The sequence below is a fragment of the Ascaphus truei genome, chromosome 14 (assembly GCF_040206685.1).
Source record: "Ascaphus truei isolate aAscTru1 chromosome 14, aAscTru1.hap1, whole genome shotgun sequence".
In the NCBI taxonomy this organism is placed as follows: domain Eukaryota; kingdom Metazoa; phylum Chordata; class Amphibia; order Anura; family Ascaphidae; genus Ascaphus; species Ascaphus truei.
The window spans coordinates 36,525,528-36,544,883 of NC_134496.1; the positions used below are offsets into that span (position 1 = coordinate 36,525,528).

The window sequence follows — 19,356 nt, forward strand, 5'->3', positions numbered from 1 at the left end:
TGTTTGGGAGGGAGATATGGCTCCTGGGGAAGCTGGAATGCAGCGAAACGCGTAGAGCCTCGAGACCAGAGGGTCACATTGGAGAGGAACTGCATCCGAATCGTCAAGGTTCCCGAGCAGCCACTAGCCACTACCGGAAGTGACACCACCAGGCGGCCGGATAGCAGGTTAAACCAGCAAATGCAGAAGCAGTGAGATCGCCGCTCAAAGCACTACTTGGTCACTGCTGTTTTTAATGCCCAAAAGAATGTCATTCCTTTAAGTGCGCATTCTATAGGGTTTTTATCCCATTTGGTTATATAAAGTTCTTATATTTTAATGAGCTGCACATTGGTGTTATTTCTCCTTTCTCCCCCTATGAGAATACATCATACAGAACAACAGCTTTTGCCACTGATTGTGATTGGTGTATTTGAACTCATTAGTTTGTGAGTATAACCTTTGGAGGCTACTTCTGATTATTATCAGCCGCAACCCTACATTATTACCCTATGATGTTTTCCTTTTTATTCTCCTACATTTATGGTGTTGTCCACTGCTCCCTTTTTCCTTGGAACACCAGTCAATAAAAATCAGGTACATGGTATTTCTGCTTGTTATGTATTTATTAAACGTTAGTACCTTCCACGGCACTGTAAAAAAAAAAAAGATAGTTTGAGAAACTGTGCAAAGGGCATGCGCAAAATGTGTAGCGTTTTCGTTTACAAAGTCAATTTCCTGCGAAGCATTTGCCCAAGCAACAAAGGGCTAATAGTATCCCCAAATGTGTAAGATTTCAGCGACATATCGCCAGATGTGAACAAAACATGGTGTGTGTGTGTTTCCTATGTGTAGTATCAGCAATACGTGAATCTAGTTATTTTAGAGAATTTCACAAATATACATATTAAAGTTAATGAAAATGGACTTAATGCTTAATGATTCTGACTCAACCGCACATTTTTTGCAACTCAAGAAGGGCACATTTTGCAATATTCACGACTACATGCCAAAGTTTTGCACATCCCTAAAGAAAACATGCTACATACTGTCACATTTTGTTGTAACAACCTTTTTTTTTTTTTTTAAATACCTTTTAAAAAAATTGAGGTAAGGTGCCTGGGGTCAAGAAATCTTTATAGCAGCAATCCGCCATTTTGCCCCCCCTTTTGTATGTGAAGTTGCTGGCTTTTTTTCCCCCAGGAGATTTAAATGGTCATCCACCAGGAAGCCAAATCGGATGATGCTGCGGCTTCATGTTGGTCAGCAGGACTCACAAGGTTTGATAGCCATTTTCTTTCCCCTGAAGGTTTCAAACTAGTAACTTCACCAGTAACTGTCTTGACAACTGAGGAAAGGGGGTACAGAGAGCTGAAAAGAGCACTATTCATCTGCAGAGCACACCTGGTTCCCAAACCGGAAAAGGAGGGGAAGGGGGTGGTGGAATAAATTGGGGGAGGGGGATTGCTGCTTTTACCTCTTAAATATTAGGACAAGGGTGGCCAGTTCCAGTCCTCAAGTGCCACCAACAGGTCAGGTTTTCTGGATATCCCTTCTTCAGCACAGGTGGCTCAATCGGGCTCAGCCATTGAGTAGGAATTTACAATCTACAATGAAAAAAGGAAGACTGGAGACCCTCACCCAAGTTACAGTAGTGAGAAAAGGCTGCATCTGTTGAGATTTCATGACTGCTTGCTAGGGGTCCGTCACATGGTATTGTGGCAAATGTCAGGTTTATAGGCGGAGTTTCCCAACTCCAGTCCTTAAGGACCACTAACAGTGCAGGTTTTAAGGCTATCCTTCTCAGGGCCAGCTTGATGGCGTGCCGTTGGTGCTGGTCCACCGAGCCCCGCGGTTACAGAGGCCGCACAGTCTCCCACACAACAATTACACTGATTGCTGAGAGAGAGCGTGGGGCCTCTGTAACCTCTTACTTTCTCCAGCGGCATCTCCTCATGCAGGGTTCTGTGAACATGGCTCTACGACGTCAAATGGTGTCGCGTTGCCATGACAACAGGGCGCATTATGGCATCACGTTGCTATGACAATGGGATGGCCTGTGGCACCACTTTGCCATGACAACGTGATTCCATAATGTCATCATGGCAGGGCCACAGAGAAGATGACACCAGAGAAGGTAAGAGTTGAGGCCCCGCACATGCGGCCCTGCCCGCAAACATCCCAGACGGCCCTGCCTCTCATTAGCACAGGTGGCCCAATCATTTTGACTGAACCTCCTGTGTTCAAGCAGGAGTATACTTAAAATCTGCACTGTTAGGGGTGTGACGGTACTCGTCTCTAATCAGAAAGCGGACCCGCAGAGGCTTAGTCTCTTTAACAGGGAAGCCACAGGGATAGGCAAGCCACAGGGACTGGCAAGCCACAGGGAAGGCTCAGGAACAGGGAAGGCTCAGGAACTAGGAAGGTTCAGGGTGGCCAGTAACACAACAAAAATTCTACAATGCTCAGGTAGGGGCTGGAAGACACTGGCGGCTATCTAAGCCCTGGAACAGGTGCAGCAAATAACAAAGCTCAGGAGGAGGCTTGCCAGCAACCAAGATGTCCACAGCAGCCAGGTAAGGGCAGGTTCCAGCCAAAGCCTGGACTGGAACCCTTACAAGGGGTCCTTGAGGACCAGAGTTGGAAGCCTCTGGGTTAGGGGACTTCAATAGGTATAATCTTTTTATGCTAAGGGTTAAGAGTCTGATGGCACAGTCAGGATATTGGTGCACCCCCCAGTCTTAGAGATGCCAATGAATAAGTTATATGGGATGAGAGGCTTAGGTCTTATACAGAATGGAGAGGGCATATAGGGGATCATTTGGAGATGAGGTTTGAGATGAAAGAAATGACTTTGTCATGGAGAACTCACTGAGGCATTTTCCCATTACTTTTGAAAATAGATAAAATTAGACTGTATTAAAATTAAAATGTGTAAAGTCAGCTGTATATGATATCACCACAAGGTGTTTGATGACTCATCCTTCATTCCTTGTCTGCAAATAAACTGGTGAATGTTGCTTCTTTTTGCTTGTAGATGCAGTACATAGTTTGGGTGCTACGGTAGCAAAAACCCACAGCCACTTTTGGAAATCTTCAAGGCGTAAATCTATATAGAGAGAAATCAAAGAAGAGAGGCATTTTTTTCAGAGTCTAATAATATCTTCTAGAAACTGTACTAGGGTAGTTAAAACTCAACCAAAATGCCTAATATCCCATATATTGCTATGGTCATCGAGTGTTTGGTAAGTAGCAGAAATTTCCTACAGGGGATAAACTCCTGCAGATTATTAATGGATTAATCCTTTTTTGAAGCTGACTAAAATAATAAGCATATATTCTGTAGTACTGTATCTTAGAACAATCACTAAATACCATTGAGAAATCCCCTGGTAACCAGGGCATCTGAATTTCACTTTACCTTAGAGGGGACACAAGCAGATGGAACAAAAGGAATTATTGACTACTGTACATTTTGCAATTGCAGGTCTACAACACCAAATGTATTTACATTGTTTTTGACTTACATCATGCATGTTGCATGGAAAAATATAGTCAATATCCCCTTTGGGATATGTGTTGCTGGTTACTGTCATGGTAAAAAAAAAAACAATACAAAACACATCAAGAGTTTAGTAATATTCACCTCAGTTTGTGAGGGGCACTTGCAGGAGAACCTAAATCTGATACATTATAGATTTTTAAGGTACACATACTGTACAAGGAGCGCAGTCAGATTTTTAAAAGTAGAAGCCAGGACACGAACATTTTTTAAATAAAACAAATTACATTGCTTAAAAAAATAAATAATGGTATTTGTCTAATAGCGTTCCCATGTATGCTGTATTTATTTATTTCAGTTTCCTAACACAAACAGCAAAATGACGGTTTGGCTTATGTTAATAAATCGTTTATTTAAATGATCCTTCACCCACCTATCGTCCTCAGAAAACAGGATTCTCACAAACTCACAAGGCTGTTAAATTTTAGCCCGGAAGCCAAACAAACCTTGCCAGGAACCAGCCGGCCGACATAGAGGCACACAGCAGATACACGCACCATACACAGATGCGTACACATCACACATGTACCGTGCACCACACGTACTATGGATGTGTTATATACGTAGATACACATAACATATATGCACCATATACATACAAATGTAACACATTTTATTGCATGAGTTGGTGCAGTACAACGGGTGACATAACACGTTAGCCCCCCGCTGCTACACACCTATCAGAGTAATAATGTACGTTACACAAACCTTTTACATATACATTGTGTGTGTGTGTGTGTGTATAAATATATATGTATGTGTGTGTGTCTATACTGTATATGTAAATATATATACTGTACATATAAATATAAATATATATATATATATATATATATAGCAAATGGAAATATTACTGTATGCTCATTTGCATGTCTTAGACAGGTCTGCAACCCAGCCTTTCACCATTATCCCCCAGCACACAGTGCTTCCACTGCAGCAAGGGATTCTGGGAAATGAAATTCAAATGAGCACACAGTGCCACCTTTTGCTTTCAAAACCATTTAACATGGTCCCCTAAAAGCTTAAGCTTTATGCATTTCACAGCTTTGAGCACAGTCTGGGTTAAGATGCATAGCCAGTAAACCCACCCAGAGACAGCCGTTTCAACCTTAATGGGTGTCCTCAGTGTGGGGTTTGTTATACTGGCTTTGCAAAATGAAGCAGGGATAGGTTTCACCACACTTAGTTAAGTTAAGATGGGTAAAAAAAAGTGACAAATACGTTCCACAGTATAGCATATAGCAAATGGAAATCTTACTGTATGCTTCATTTGCATGTCTTAGACAGATCTGCAACCCTGTCTTTCACCATTATCACCCAGCACACAGCGCTTCCTCTGCAGCAAGGGGTTCTGGGAAATGACATGCAAATGAGCACACAGTGCCACCTTTTGGCTATGAATCTTAACCAAGGCTGTGCTCAAAGCTGTGAAATGCAGTAAGCTTAAGCTTATAGGGAACCATGTTAAATGGTTTTGAAGCAAAAGGTGGACAGGAGGAATGACAAAGTGAGCTCTGCATCGCCACCTAGTGAGACTTGCTGCACAGAGATCCTTCTCCTCTCCACTGGCCAGAAATGTTCAACTCCGACCGGCTTGAGGGGAAATTTTCCCTTTGCCCCCCTGCCCAGCCTGCCCATGTACATATACTGTAGCTACCATTAATTAGAGTTTACCAATATATTTAAAATATTTACTCTTTGACATGATCGACCGCATAAAAACATGCAGGGTCTATTTTTACGACTTTAAGAGTCCAAACAGGGAAAAGCTAAAAACCGGGATATTTGCAACAATTTTGGTGGGACACCGTGAAGTTTAATGAAAATCTGGGACTGTCCCGGCTAGATCGGGGCGTATGGTCACCCTATGTAAAGTATAAGGCCATATTTACTAAGCAATGCTATGCCAGAATACACCTTCATTGAAATGGGCCATAAGATATCGTCCATCACCAGAAGGTGTCTTATGGCATAGCATTGCTTAGTAAACATGGCCTCATATGTGTACCTTCAAAATCAAAACGTACATCAGCAAATATTTAAATCCTAGTCTTATTTCTCTAATTGCTGATAGAAAAATCACAGTTTTTACAATTGATTGAGTAGGCGACACTGCTTCTTTATTCAAATATCCCTTTTACAGACTACTGCGCCCGTAGTAATGTATGCCCCTCTTCACCATATATTGTTACAGGACGGCAAGGATAACATCACTGACATCTGAATAACACATCAGGTTGGGAGTAGGGAGCATTGCGAAGTAGGTGGAAGAGAACTAATATGTAACAGATGCTGGATCCTTAGATGTCTTAGCTGGGCAGCTTTGTTGATATGAGCAGCAGTATCAATGACAGCAGCTGCTGCCTAATGAAAAGGAAAACACTTTAAGGGTCAATCAAAAGTAATAGCATTAAGTGTTCCAACAATATAGAGTTTAAATCTTGCTTTATATTAGCATTGCTTTTGTATTGGTTCATGTTCTGTATTCTGTCAGTATATCGTGCAACTGATACAGCTGGGCGAAGCTGGGTTATACCAGAACCTACTAGAACCGTACATTCCAAAACCAAAATACTTAAGCTTTTTTCAAACCGAAAATTATTTAGAACCAAATCTAGAACCCCACATATGGTGCCCATCTCACCATAACTTTTTTTTGTGTTGTTATTTTAGCTACCTAATTGTTTATATGATTTTATACGTATTTTAAGCATTTTTAACTATTACGCTACGTTATCACCTTCCCACTTATTTTGCGTTGTTTCCAATATTTGGTAAAATTCCATAACCAAAGCCAAACAGAATCGAGTTTTGGCAAAATCAGAACCAAAGCAATAACATTTTCAGGACCACATCCTAAACAAAACACATTTTTTAGACCTAATGTAGATATATATATATATATATGGGTAAAATAAAAAAATATTGGAAATATGTATAATAAAAACAGCTACTGTGTCTATGAAATATAGTGCAACACATTGCATTGAAATAGTGTGAAAGTGCAGTACTGGTTTTCACTCTATGCCTTGTTTCTGCAGTACAGTAGGTGAAGCTTGTTAATAAGCTGTCTGTGACAGCGCCTGTCTATACTGCATTATGGTGATCAGATGATACACGGGCTTAGGTCCAACAGATTAACTTTGCCCTATCAGTGTCTGCTGCTGACTTGTAACAGTTCGAGTTGATGAAAAGCTTGAATCAGTTCTGCGAGAAGTGGATAGTTAGACATGGCATCCAAATTGCTGTTCTTTCTGATAGCTTCTGTGTTGGTAGCATATTATATATACAAACCTCTTCCAGACAATGTTGAAGAGAAATGGAAGGTGATGATGTTAGATGCTACCTTTCGAAGTCTCGGAGATGTGGTGAGTTCATTATTGCTCCTTATGACTATATAGTACGTGTAGTAAGCAACATGTACTGTATATATGCACTGTATGTATATATCCATGCATATATATTTGTGTGTGTACTGTATATTTTTTTCTATTCGATGTTTTATTGTGTTCTAATAGGATTTTCTGTATTTGCTAACTGAATATACTGTACTGTAAAGCAATTGGGAAAAAAACTGCTACACCTAGAGGCATTATAAATCCATAATCGGGACTTAGAAAATCCTTTAAATGTTGTGGCATGAATTGTATTGTAGCTAATCGAGCTATTTATGAAATCAATCACATTTAAATCCAGGACATTTTTATGTGCATCCTCCCCCATAGTTACGGTAACTAAATGTACACAGTATATATGATGTGCCTAAATAAAAGTAAACCTCTATTTAAATCGTAATTTACTAGGAGATTAAATATTTGAAGTCATGAAAATACATAATAATGATACGTTTAAAACATACATAGCACATTTTGCTTTGATTTTTGTACATACCTTTATGCTGGTTAGAAGATGAATAGAGATTGGCAAACGTTTCAACAAGTTCGCAGCTTAGCGCTGAAGGTCAATGGGCATTGTATGTTTGATACATTTTCTATTATTTTCGCCTTTGAATTTTGATCAAACTTTTGGGAGAAAATGTTAAAAAAAATAGCGGCAAAATTCCATCAAAAATGTCCGCAGGTTTTTTTGAACTTTTTGGAAAGTTCGATGGAGACAGCGGTCACGCAAATCACGGCGAGTTCGCACATCTCTGCGTGTGAATAATGCCATTTGTCTTACTTCAATTTACAACAGCTCAGACCACATTAGCAAAGATGAACCTTTTGCAAATGTTCTTCCAAATTAACAAACACAATTTCCTATTTGTTTTTTTTGGCACCTGAAAAATGTCATTATAATAAACTGAAAACAAAAATCTTTCAACTAGAAATAGCTTACGTTTTCCAGCAACGGCAATAAGGGCGAGATGCTGGCAGATTGAAATAATGTTATTTTTCAATGTTAAAAAATAAATAAATGCTAGTGAAAATGCAGGGTTTGCCATTTAATATGTTTTGCTGATATGTCTGCTCAATACCTGCAATCAGTTTCCTTTAAAAATCCCCTTGTGTTTGCTTGTTCTTCTTACAAAAAAAAAATCACTTAACAACTGAGCTGTTTCTGTGTACATGCTCGGGGAGAACTTGTTGTTGCAAAAGTTAAAAACCTTTAAAGTCAGGCAACGCTAATGCCTTTGCTGCCAAAAGACGTTCCAGACACAGCCAGCGAAGGGGGTTACTAAAGTTAGTTTTAATAAGAAAAAGGTTATTGGTTGTATATTCTGAAGGGATTATTGCTATGCATTCTATTCTCACTACTTCTTTTTATTCTTGCTATTTACCGGAGAGATCTCTAGGGGAATAATGGAGGAGCTGAGGGAGTTCTGCCAGTAGACAAACATGTGAAATATGGGCACGATGTGGTACATTGTAAACATGGGTTGCTTTTGTGTGTGTATGGGCTTGGACTTTGGAAGAAGTATAATCTCCACTCCCATAGAAATGCCAAGCACACTTTTCTGCAACTGAACATTTTGCAGAGTGCAGGTGAATAAACATTTTGTATGGAGCCTGATATTAAAGCAGCCGTTCCCTTTGTTGGACCCCTGTCATGATACCATTAAACTATTCAGTATTTTAATAATCAGGGACACCAAGGGTTAACTGACATTTTTAAAAGATCTATATTTTTCTCTATGTAAGCCAAACTTAAACAGAGATATTTAGGAAAGGGTAACAGGTTGAACTACTCAGAATACCAGAGTTTGGGGTTATAATTGATGGCCCTGGGTGTCATCCTCAAAGGAGACGATACATTCCTAATTAACCACACCAACCTCCCCTTGGAGTAGCAGAGAGAGGGGAAAGGACGGTCATCATTTAGTATACATGTCTTTACTTAATATAACAGATATTCTGGATCGGTTATGATACACGAGAATAACAAATATATCTTTGTAACATTTGGGATCAGATGGATTAAATAATGCCAGACAATCCACAATTGGAAGGGTGCAAATGTCATATATTTGTTTGCCCCTCAAAATCATGAGTAGTGCTATCAAAGCTGAGACCCCCCAGGTGCTGAAAACTCCTCTAAACGCAATAAACTTGGGCCCAATATTCTAGGAGGTACAGAACTAAAGTTAAATGGTCATTTTTACTCTGAGCCTTTTGAGTTTTAAAGAACAGATCAAGAGATTGATGAAGGGGAGGTAAGGACACGCCCTAGAAGGTGGTCTTATTCCGTTTCCGAGGCAGTGGTCTTTAGGATAAAAACCATACATTTGGAATATGAATTTAGAATTCAACAGAGGAGTGTCTGATGCCACCAAGACAAGTGAATTCTCATATTCCAAGTTCCACGACCTCTTGGTGGAAACTGATATTGTTATATGGTAACGTATGGTAGGTTTTCTCTTTGTTTATCCCGTTATTTTTATGAAACAGTCTACATATTGTTCTGTATGTTTCCTGTAATATTCCTGTTTCTGTAAACTAAGCTCTGTACTACAGTACTTTTGTATATTAAATTGAACTTTGCATGTTTTGTAGAGTAACGGCATTATTCGGACACATTTTGCTACAATAAATTTTTGTGTTAATTAAATAATTTTCTTAGTAAACAGGGACCAAAGAATCTGCAAGTAGATCTTGGTAATATGTTTGGTGGTGGAAACTTTTTAAGGTTAGATTTGTAATGGATTTAGGGGAGATATTACTCGTTAGGTTCGAGGGACCCTGCAGGGGGAGAAAAGTTGGTTAGCTATATAGCCGTGTGTATTAACCCTTATACATATACAAGTCGTGCTCACAGGTGTGCCATTTGTGAAAACCCCCATTTTTTTTTTACCAGGATAGGAACCAGGAGGTGTTATATATATATATATATATATATATATATATATATATATATATATATATATATATATATATATATATATATATATATATATATATATATATATATATAATACAGAATAATATTAAAGGAACAGATAAAGAAATAAAAAAGGCTCAAAAGTCACGTGTTGTATTTTTTTCTTACTATATATTGTCGCCACACCTTGCGATTGTGATGGCTGCCAGGGTGGTGTTGGAATATATGCGTTGGTTATAAAATCAATGGGAATAATTTCCCTGGAGGGGTTTAATATTATTTCTGCTGCAAAGTCAGTGGGGGGGTGGGGGGTCACAACCTGCAGACACGCTGCGGACTCTAGACATTTAGCAACACAGCCTGGCAGAGTTATTTAACTGACAGTACTGCTATGTATTTGGTTGACAAAGCTGTGACCTTGTCGCACCACATATATTGAGTCATTGGGTTTTGTGATGAGGGGTCAGACAGGGTTGTGGCTGGTAATGTTCAGTTGGATACATAGAAGCCCCAATGCAAATCCAATATGACAAATTATTTAGTTCATTCTGATGTTTTTACTGCTCAGAACTATGGGTCATTTAGTTCAGTCTTTTGACCCAAACATATCAAGCCTTCAGCCATGTCAAGGTAGACCAGGTTCAGTTGCCACAAAGAGTGCTAAGATTATATATGGGAGTAGAGAATGCACTTGTACTAAGGTCCAAGCTCCATTACAGAAAAGCAACCCATGTAGGAGGGCCGGGAAAAGGAACGAACATTGGAACTGCTTCTTGAAATGGCAAGCCCCCCTACATTGTAATTATTGTTTCATGATAGGAATAGGGGGTCATCCAGAGCTGAACCGCGCTATTCTCAGCTCGGTGGATCCCTAGTCCCAGAAAATGTTGGTTGACAAAGCTGTGACCTTGTCGCACCACATATATTGAGTCATTGGGTTTTGTGATGAGGGGTCAGACAGGGTTGTGGCTGGTAATGTTCAGTTGGATACATAGAAGCCCCAATGCAAATCCAATATGACAAATTATTTAGTTCATTCTGATGTTTTTACTGCTCAGAACTATGGGTCATTTAGTTCAGTCTTTTGACCCAAACATATCAAGCCTTCAGCCATGTCAAGGTAGACCAGGTTCAGTTGCCACAAAGAGTGCTAAGATTATATATGGGAGTAGAGAATGCACTTGTACTAAGGTCCAAGCTCCATTACAGAAAAGCAACCCATGTAGGAGGGCCGGGAAAAGGAACGAACATTGGAACTGCTTCTTGAAATGGCAAGCCCCCCTACATTGTAATTATTGTTTCATGATAGGAATAGGGGGTCATCCAGAGCTGAACCGCGCTATTCTCAGCTCGGTGGATCCCTAGTCCCAGAAAATGTTGCTTTCCAAATTGACAGTAAAATGACAAAAAAAAATGAGACTAGTGATACCAAGATTATCCTGGTCCATTAGGTCCCAACATCCTTCTCCGATTATGTCACAACCTCCTATTGGCCACTGGACCAAGGGTAACCTGGTAGCTGAAATGTTTTCCTAAAGAGGAATAATGGCCACTCCATACCGTGCTTATTATGAAAGAACCATGTAAAAATAAATCATTAAGATCATAACTTCTACACAACGGTCATATAGGTTGATATATCGTATAGACCGCAAAGCTCTTAAAATAAAAAAAGTTGACTATACAAGTACAGTATATATTTTCCCTGCTTGTATGGACTTTAGGTCACTGTAGTCTTGTAAGTCGATACCAATTATTTCTTTTTATTAATACTGTAAGCGGTTTCACCCCTCCTTTTTTAAAAAAGCTTATAAGGATTTTGCCATGAATCATACAGTATGCTCGATTGAGTTGCAGAGATTGGCAAATATTTTCACCAAACTTGGCATCCACTGCTAAAACTGTGTTTCTTCGCCGAGTTCAACTCAATGGTTCAACTTCGCCAAGTTCAACTCAACTCGTCGGACTCAACTCAATGCCCTGACCTCAGGCTGCCCTGACCTTGGGCTGCCCTGTCCTCCACTTCTGCCTCATCCATTTAGCAAACTACAAAAAATAGTTTTTTTGTACCTCATGCTAATTTTTATTTAATTTCTGTTACAGTAACTGCAAAAACTCAAACAAAATGTGAAACATTGTGATCTACAATTCTTTTACGTTTATGTTGTCAGGGAAGAATTGGGATCATTTATGAGAGTTTTAGTCTGATTTAGTGCTCTGCTCAGTTTAGAGTAATTCCAGTTTTGCGCTTCCTTTCTCACATTAACCCTTTGAGCACCAGAGGGGCTGCAACACCAGAGTGCCACAGACCCTCAGGCACATCACAATAACGTGACCGCTCCACAGAGCGATCGCGTGATCACGGTGTCACTGATGAAGCAGCTGGATGAGGGGGGGGGAGGGGAGAGGCCTCTTCCATTCTGCCTGCCTGCCAGATCGCGTTCAGCGCTCCACAGGATAAAAAAACCTCGCCCTACAAAAACAAATCGAAAACCCTGTGGGGGAAAAAAGCATCAACGTTGACATATCCCAATATAAAGTAAACTTGATAATCACTGGGCAGACACACAATTAAGGGTGTTTTTGCCTATACAAGATCAGGTCTTGGCATTACAACTTTGTATTTTTCTATCCAGCAGTCAATGCAATTGTCCTGGAACAGGATTGTATTTTTTTTTCTGTCTTCAAGCTGCCAGCATTCCTCAGCCTAGCTGTTACAACAATGTTGTGATCCCTTGTTGGTTTCTTGGCTTCAGACAGTTGCCTTGGCAAACCTCCTGCCTTTTTACCAGGATGGACTGCTACCCCTCCCCTTGCAAGGTGGTATGGTCCCAGTTAATTTCCCATCAGCCCAGACCAGCATGCTGTCTTTTAGTACCAGCAGCCATCTTGAGCAGTCATCTCTCCTATCCTGGTAAAGTTACTAATTTAAACCTACCCCTATATCTTGCATTTAGCCCACTTCCCTCATAGCTCTCCTTCCCCTCTATTGCTCTCATGTCCCAGTGTTCCCTCAATACTTCCCCCTCCCCCTTTTTTTACTTGTATGTTGTTGCCCCAAATCAACACTTCAGCAAGTAAGAATGTTCCCCTGCTTGATATATGGGATTGAGTTAACCTGCCTGTCCCTACTCATCTATCAGGGTGTGCTTGGGCCAGAACAGCAATTATATGTCAACACAGAAATTGCAACAGAATAATAAATACAGTTTAGTTTATTGGGCTTTGGCAGGGATGATAATGACAAATGCAGACAACAACTTGGCATATTAGTCCCATAGGTATACTTTATGAAGTTTTTTCCGCCAAGTCAAGTATGGCACACCCGTGAGCACGTGACCTGCATTCGTGACAAGGATTAATACACATAGCTATCTAGCTGATCAAATCTTCACCTTGCCAGGTACCACAAATGAATAATATCTCCCATCAATCCATCATATTTGTCACGAACGGCACACCTGTGTGCACATGAAATATTTGTGACAATGGTTAATACAGTACATTTGCACAAATAGTGACCAGTTAGCTCCCACATATTCAAACCATTACACATTACACATTACACATGCATCAACCATAAGCTTGGACTGATTGAGTCACCTGTGCTGAAGCTGGGATATCCTGAAAACCTGACCTGTTGGGGGAGGCTTGACGACTTTAGTTGAGCAGCCCTTCTATAAACCATACGATTTCCAGTTTTGTTGCCATAGTCTACTAAATAAATAAGCATCAAATGACATTATATTTCTAAGGCTGCGTCCATGGTTAGTGATGCCGTGCTGAGGCTCGCGGAGGCTGAGGGAAAGCGGGTGCTTTCCCTGGCCTTAGACCGCGCGCCATCCGGGGGCGTGTCAGGGGTGTGTCGGGGAGGCGGGCCAGTGACGTCACGGAGCTGGTTCGCCCTCATTGGGCGAACCGCTCACGTGACCGGCCCTGCGCTCCGGCAAGCGCGAAAATGTCAAATTTTGCTAAGACTTACGCTTGCAGAAGCGTAAGCGAGCCCCTACAAAAGCCGCTCTCATTGCGGCTGCAGGGGCTCAGTGCCGAGCGTAAGCACGCATCAGCACAGGTCAGCACATAAGCGCTGACCATGTCCGAGGCCTTACCCTTGACAGATAAACTAGAAGATGAAGCTGTTACTGTAACTGTATGTAGCATTACGCTGTCTTCTTTGAATAAAGGCCCCAGTATTTTATTTCTATTATCCATACACTGCCTTCTCCTGTTGACATTAAAGATATAGATTTTTCCTTTAAAACAAGAGACTTCTAATCTATACTGAGAATAATTGAATATATTTAAGCAAATGTCATTAGGAATAGTTCATTATTGTGACATAGGTATTGAAAGTAATATACTGAACGTATAGTTTAATCCATAAATAATTTTTTTTTTTTAAACAGGAAAATGTTTTCAACCCGTAAACTATGCCAAAGGCCTTTTTTTTTTTTAAACTGAAGTTAGTAGGGAATTAAAAATGACATTTGATATTTTTTTGAAGAAGGCTTCGGATTTTTGTTCTAATTATATCATGCCATTAAATGTGGTTACTTTTTATAGCACGTCTCCTGAAGGTTTATCAGTGCGTTCAAACGATGTGAACTGAATATTTATAATATTCATCTTTCATTATAAGGTTATACAGTACCTACTGTGATTAGGGTGTGACATTTAAAGCTTTATAATAGTGTACACTAAAGAACTTCTCATATAATTATTTGTATTGTATTTTAACCACAGGCTTATTTGGCTGAGCTGTTTGGAATCAAACATTATATGGAGGTCTTGATGCTTTTAACACATGCGGAGCACACAGAACCAACATCTGATGAAAACATCACTGTCACAGACACATCATTTAATAATGTTCCCGTACGGTTATATATACCTAAAAAACAGACAGACGCGCTAAGGAGAGCAGTGATCTACATTCATGGCGGTGGGTGGTGCCTCGGAAGCCCAGGTAAGTAACAAAGCTTTTGAATACCCAAGAAGGGTTGAAGTGGATGTTGAGACATCAAAAGGACTGCGGCGTTCTGCACCCAAGCTGAAAATTCATTTTAAAGAGTGTGCGTTGAATGACAGGTCCCAGCTGCAGCCTACAGTTTGAACGCATGCAGAGAAGATACCATTGGTGTTTACGTTGCATTGAGGTACGATCTCTGTGCCCGGCAACTAAACTTTGCACATTTTTGAACTGGCCAGAGCTGCCTAAAGTACTTGGCTGCGCACAGTGGAAAACTGCTTCCTTGGGTGACTAAATGAAAGTAACAGAACAGGCTGCTTTGCATTTAAAAAATAATAATAATATTTTAATTACAGAATTGAAGCAGAGGGTCTCTGGAGCTGAACTGTGTTCATTTCAGCTCCCGGCACACCCTGCTTCCAGAGATACTTACCTCCGTACCGGTGCCGGTATCCCTGGGAAGATCAAATGTCCCGGTCACGCTGGCCAATAAAAAGCCCGCAAAAGATAATGTCACAGCTTCCTATTTTGCCCCACGTGATGTGGGACATTTAAAAGACGCCATTACAGTATGTTAGGCCCACAGTTTCCTGGCTGCATAGATACCGGCACCGTTAAGAAAGGAAGTATCTCTGGAAGGAAGGGGTCCCCGGGAGCTGAAATTAACACGGTTCAGGTCCAGAGACTCTCTGCTTCAATCCTGTAATAATTTATTTATTTTAAATGTGAACGCAATGCAGCATATTCTACGTTTTGTTGCTGTAGCAAACCAAACATGTCAGTACAACGTCAGTACAACGTCAGTACAATGTCAGTAGTATATGACTTAGTGCTATAAATTATAGATCTATAAATCTGTCTGTTCTATTCAAACATTTGTGAGAACTTGCAGTATGGCAGAGGAGTTGGGGGGTGAAGCTGTATGAAGAGCTAAAATACAGTATAGCAGAGATTATGTGCCACATCCTATTTTATAGCACATCCTATTTTATAGTGCTTTAGGGCACTAATGTAAGGTTGCATCATTTCTTTTCTCCATACAGTAGCTTTACAGTATCTCCACTTACAAAACCTGGGGGAAAACATGCTGAAAATGTGCTACATAAATCATCACAGATTGACTTGCCTCTTTGTGTTTGATGGTTGACTATATAGCTGGGAGAGACAGTTATTGTAGCAAGAAGGGGGTAAACCTAAACCTAGTCCCTATCATGCATGGGGCTCTGTAATCATTTTGCAGGTAGCTATTTAATGTCCATACAGTCACTGAAAAAGACAAATTAATCTCGGCTACACATTATATATATATATATATATATATATATATATATATATATATATATATATATATATATATATATATATATATATATATGTATATATATATATATATATGTATATATATATATATATATATATATATATATATATATATATAATGAGACACACTGCAGCAGCCAGCACAACAACTAATAATACAAACATTGACAGTCACCAACAGCAGGACTGCACTGTTAACCTCTCAGACTACACACCTAATCAAGCAGAGTCCTCAGTATTATCAAAGGGTCTCACATTCTGCCCTACCAAGCCTATGGACAAGATTGAGCTGTGCAGTGACCTGGAAGAATTCTTCAGAAGGCTGCGTCTTAAGGAGTTCTTCCACAACAGACACAACCAAGATTATGCCAACACGGCAGAAGGAGAGCCGCTGCACATGAGCAGGGAGAAGCAAAAATCCACCTGGATCCCACAAACTGGGCGCAACCCCACAATGGACCGGTACATTGAAAGCTTCAGACACAGCGCCAAAACCACCATCCTGGACAAAGTAAGGAAACAAACATATAATCAGACACGGATGGAGAGGAGAGCCATAGAATCGCTTAAGGCCAACCACAACATAACAATCAAACCTGCGGACAAGGGAGGAGCAGTGGTCATAATGAGCACCACAGACTATTGTGGTGTATTTAGTTCTATTTAGGTAAAAACATATTCCAATTGTCTGTCTATCCTGATATCCTCCCATGCTGTGTATTTAGTTCTATTTAGGTAAAAACATATTCCAATTGTCTGTCTGTAAATCATCCCCCTACTGTCTTAATTTAATTCAGCTTTCACACTTGTGCAAGGCAAGGCAAGGCAACACCCACCTTAGAAAAACCATTTGCTTTAACTACCCTCACATGTGCTAATTAAGTTTGTTGTGCCAACCAGGTGACTTTCTAAAAGTATATAAGTAAACTCCTAACAGCCATTGCTGCTAGCAGCCATGCTTTTAAGCAGATATGCTTTTAAGTATATATGTTTCAAGTATTTATGAAGTTTAAAAAGGAAGTTCAAAAAGAAGTGGAAAAGTGGACAACACCTACTGCTTCTGATTCCTGCTTTTGATCTTACGTTGGAAAAGAGGATATCATCTATCTAAGACTGCACATCTCAACACTTAACTATTGCTGTGATGCCGCCTTTATTTTTTATATTTGCTGCAACCGCACTTATTTTCAAATTATGCACTTCCTTCCACCAGTCTCCTTATGTCTCTAACTCTATTCATATATCTCCATCTCTCCTTTCTTCCCCACTTCTCAGTTCACATGAACTCCTTTCTTACCTGCGTCCTCTGTCACCACACAGCTATACCTCCTGCACTAAAACACACCCCTACAAATCATCCTCACACATCCTCTTTCTATCCATGCTTCTCCTCCTTGCTTCTGGGGATATCTCTCCCAATCCTGGTCCCTGCCTTATTTCTACTTGCTCTCGTCCTCGCCTCCCACATACAACTTTTACTCCTTCTGGTGTTAACCCCTCCAACCTCATACCCATCCCCTGCCACCCTCCCTCCTCTCTCCCTTTCTCCTGTGCCCTTTGGAATGCTCGCTCCCTCTCTAACAAGTTCCTCTCTGTACATGACTTCTTTCTCTCTCACTCTCTGCTTCTCTTTGCTATAACTGAGACCTGGCTCACTCAGTCTGACTCTGCTCTGGAAGCTGCCCTCTCTTATGGTGGCCTTTCCTTCTCCCACACTCCGCGCCTTGATGGCAGGGGTGGAGGTGTGGGGCTCCTGCTCTCCTCTCTCTGTTGTTACCGAACCCTTCCTATTCCTCCCTCTCTTGCTTTTCCCTCCTTTGAGGTTCACACTGTCCAGATCTTCTCTCCTCTCCCTGTTCATGTGGCGGTCATGTATCGCCCACCTACCTCTACTCATCCCCCTTCTGCCTTTCTCTCTCACTTTGAATCCTGGCTCTCTTTCTTCCTCTCCTCAGACTCCCCTGTTCTTCTCCTTGGGGACTTCAATTGCCACATTGATGACCCCTCTCTCCCTTGGGCTTCCCGCTTTCTTTCTCTAACCTCTTCTTTTGGCCTTCAACAGTGGACTGCAGCCAGCACCCACAAGGATGGCCACTACTTAGACCTGGTTTTCACTAAAAATTTCTCTCTCTCTGATTTCTCCATTTCCCCTTTTCCTCTCTCTGACCATCACCTCATCTCATTCTCTCTATCTCGCTTCTCAACTTCTCCACCTCCATCTACACCCCGGTTCTGCAGAAACCTGCGCTCTATTCACTTACCTGACTTTGAGTCCACGTTACACTCCTCCCTCTCCTCTCTCAGATCTGCTACAGACCCTGACAAACTGGTCAGGAACTACAACTCTGCCTTGTCCTCCTCTCTTGATCTACATGCCCCGCTTTCTCTCTGCCGCACTCGCCCTTTTAACCCTAGACCCTGGTTAAATTCCCACACGCGCATGCTGCGTTCCTCCACTCGTTCCTCTGAACGCCTCTGGAGGAAATCTCATACTCTCGCAGACTTCCTTCACTACAAATTTATGCTATCCTGTTTCAACTCTGCCCTCTCGCAAGCTAAACAAGCCTACTTTTCTTCACTAATCAACATGCACAAGTCTAACCCACGCCGACTGTTCTCTGTCTTTGATACTCTACTCAAACCACCCTCCGCTGCCTCTCCTTCCTCCATCTCCGCTCAGGACTTTGCTGACTATTTTAAGGAAAAGGTGGAATCCATACGTCAGAACATCCCCTCTGTTTCTTCCTCCCATCCTACACCTCTTCCTAACTCTCCTCCTGCCTTCCTTGACTCTTTTTCCACTGTCTCAGAGGAGGATGTGTCGCTGTTGATCGCCTCTTCTCCCTCTACCACTTGCCCTCTTGACCCCATTCCCTCCCATCTCCTAAAACCTCTTGCTCCTACTATAATCCCTACGCTCACGCACATTTTTAACTCCTCCCTCTGCTCTGGAACCTTTCCATCCTCCTTCAAACATGCAACAGTCATACCATTACTCAAAAACAGCAAGCTTGACCCTACCTGTCTTTCTAACTATCGGCCTGTCTCCCTCCTGCCTTTTGCCTCTAAACTCCTTGAACGTCTTGTATTCGCTCGCTTGCTCCATTTTCTCAACACCTATTCTCTCCTAGACCCTCTACAATCTGGCTTCCGCACTGCTCACTCCACGGAAAGAGCCCTCACTAAAATAACTGACGACCTCCATGCT

General features: G+C 41.1%; 1 protein-coding gene and 1 long non-coding RNA gene across 4 annotated transcripts in view; one reads left to right on the forward strand and one right to left on the reverse strand.

Annotated features, from left to right (window-relative positions):
• Window positions 1-8,561, reverse strand: LOC142465966 (uncharacterized). 2 transcript variants are annotated; one of them, XR_012788019.1, is made up of 5 exons: window positions 7,433-8,561; window positions 5,721-5,905; window positions 1,457-3,088; window positions 1,073-1,327; window positions 1-632 (listed from the first exon to the last, which is right to left on the reverse strand). It is a non-coding gene; the product is annotated as an uncharacterized LOC142465966 (long non-coding RNA). The 2 variants fall into 2 exon arrangements; XR_012788020.1 differs by lacking the exon at window positions 5,721-5,905.
• Window positions 6,692-19,356, forward strand: part of LOC142465965 (arylacetamide deacetylase-like) — a 25,078-nt gene continuing 12,413 nt past the window's right edge. Inside the window, exons 1-2 of one of the 2 annotated variants that reach the window (XM_075570465.1) lie at window positions 6,692-6,909; window positions 14,603-14,825. In XM_075570465.1, the coding sequence (XP_075426580.1) occupies window positions 6,772-6,909; window positions 14,603-14,825 (361 nt within the window). In that variant the 5' untranslated portion in view covers window positions 6,692-6,771. Of the gene's footprint in view, window positions 6,910-9,364; window positions 9,388-14,602; window positions 14,826-19,356 lie in introns of those variants that run through there. The other variant, XM_075570466.1, reaches the window with a different exon arrangement.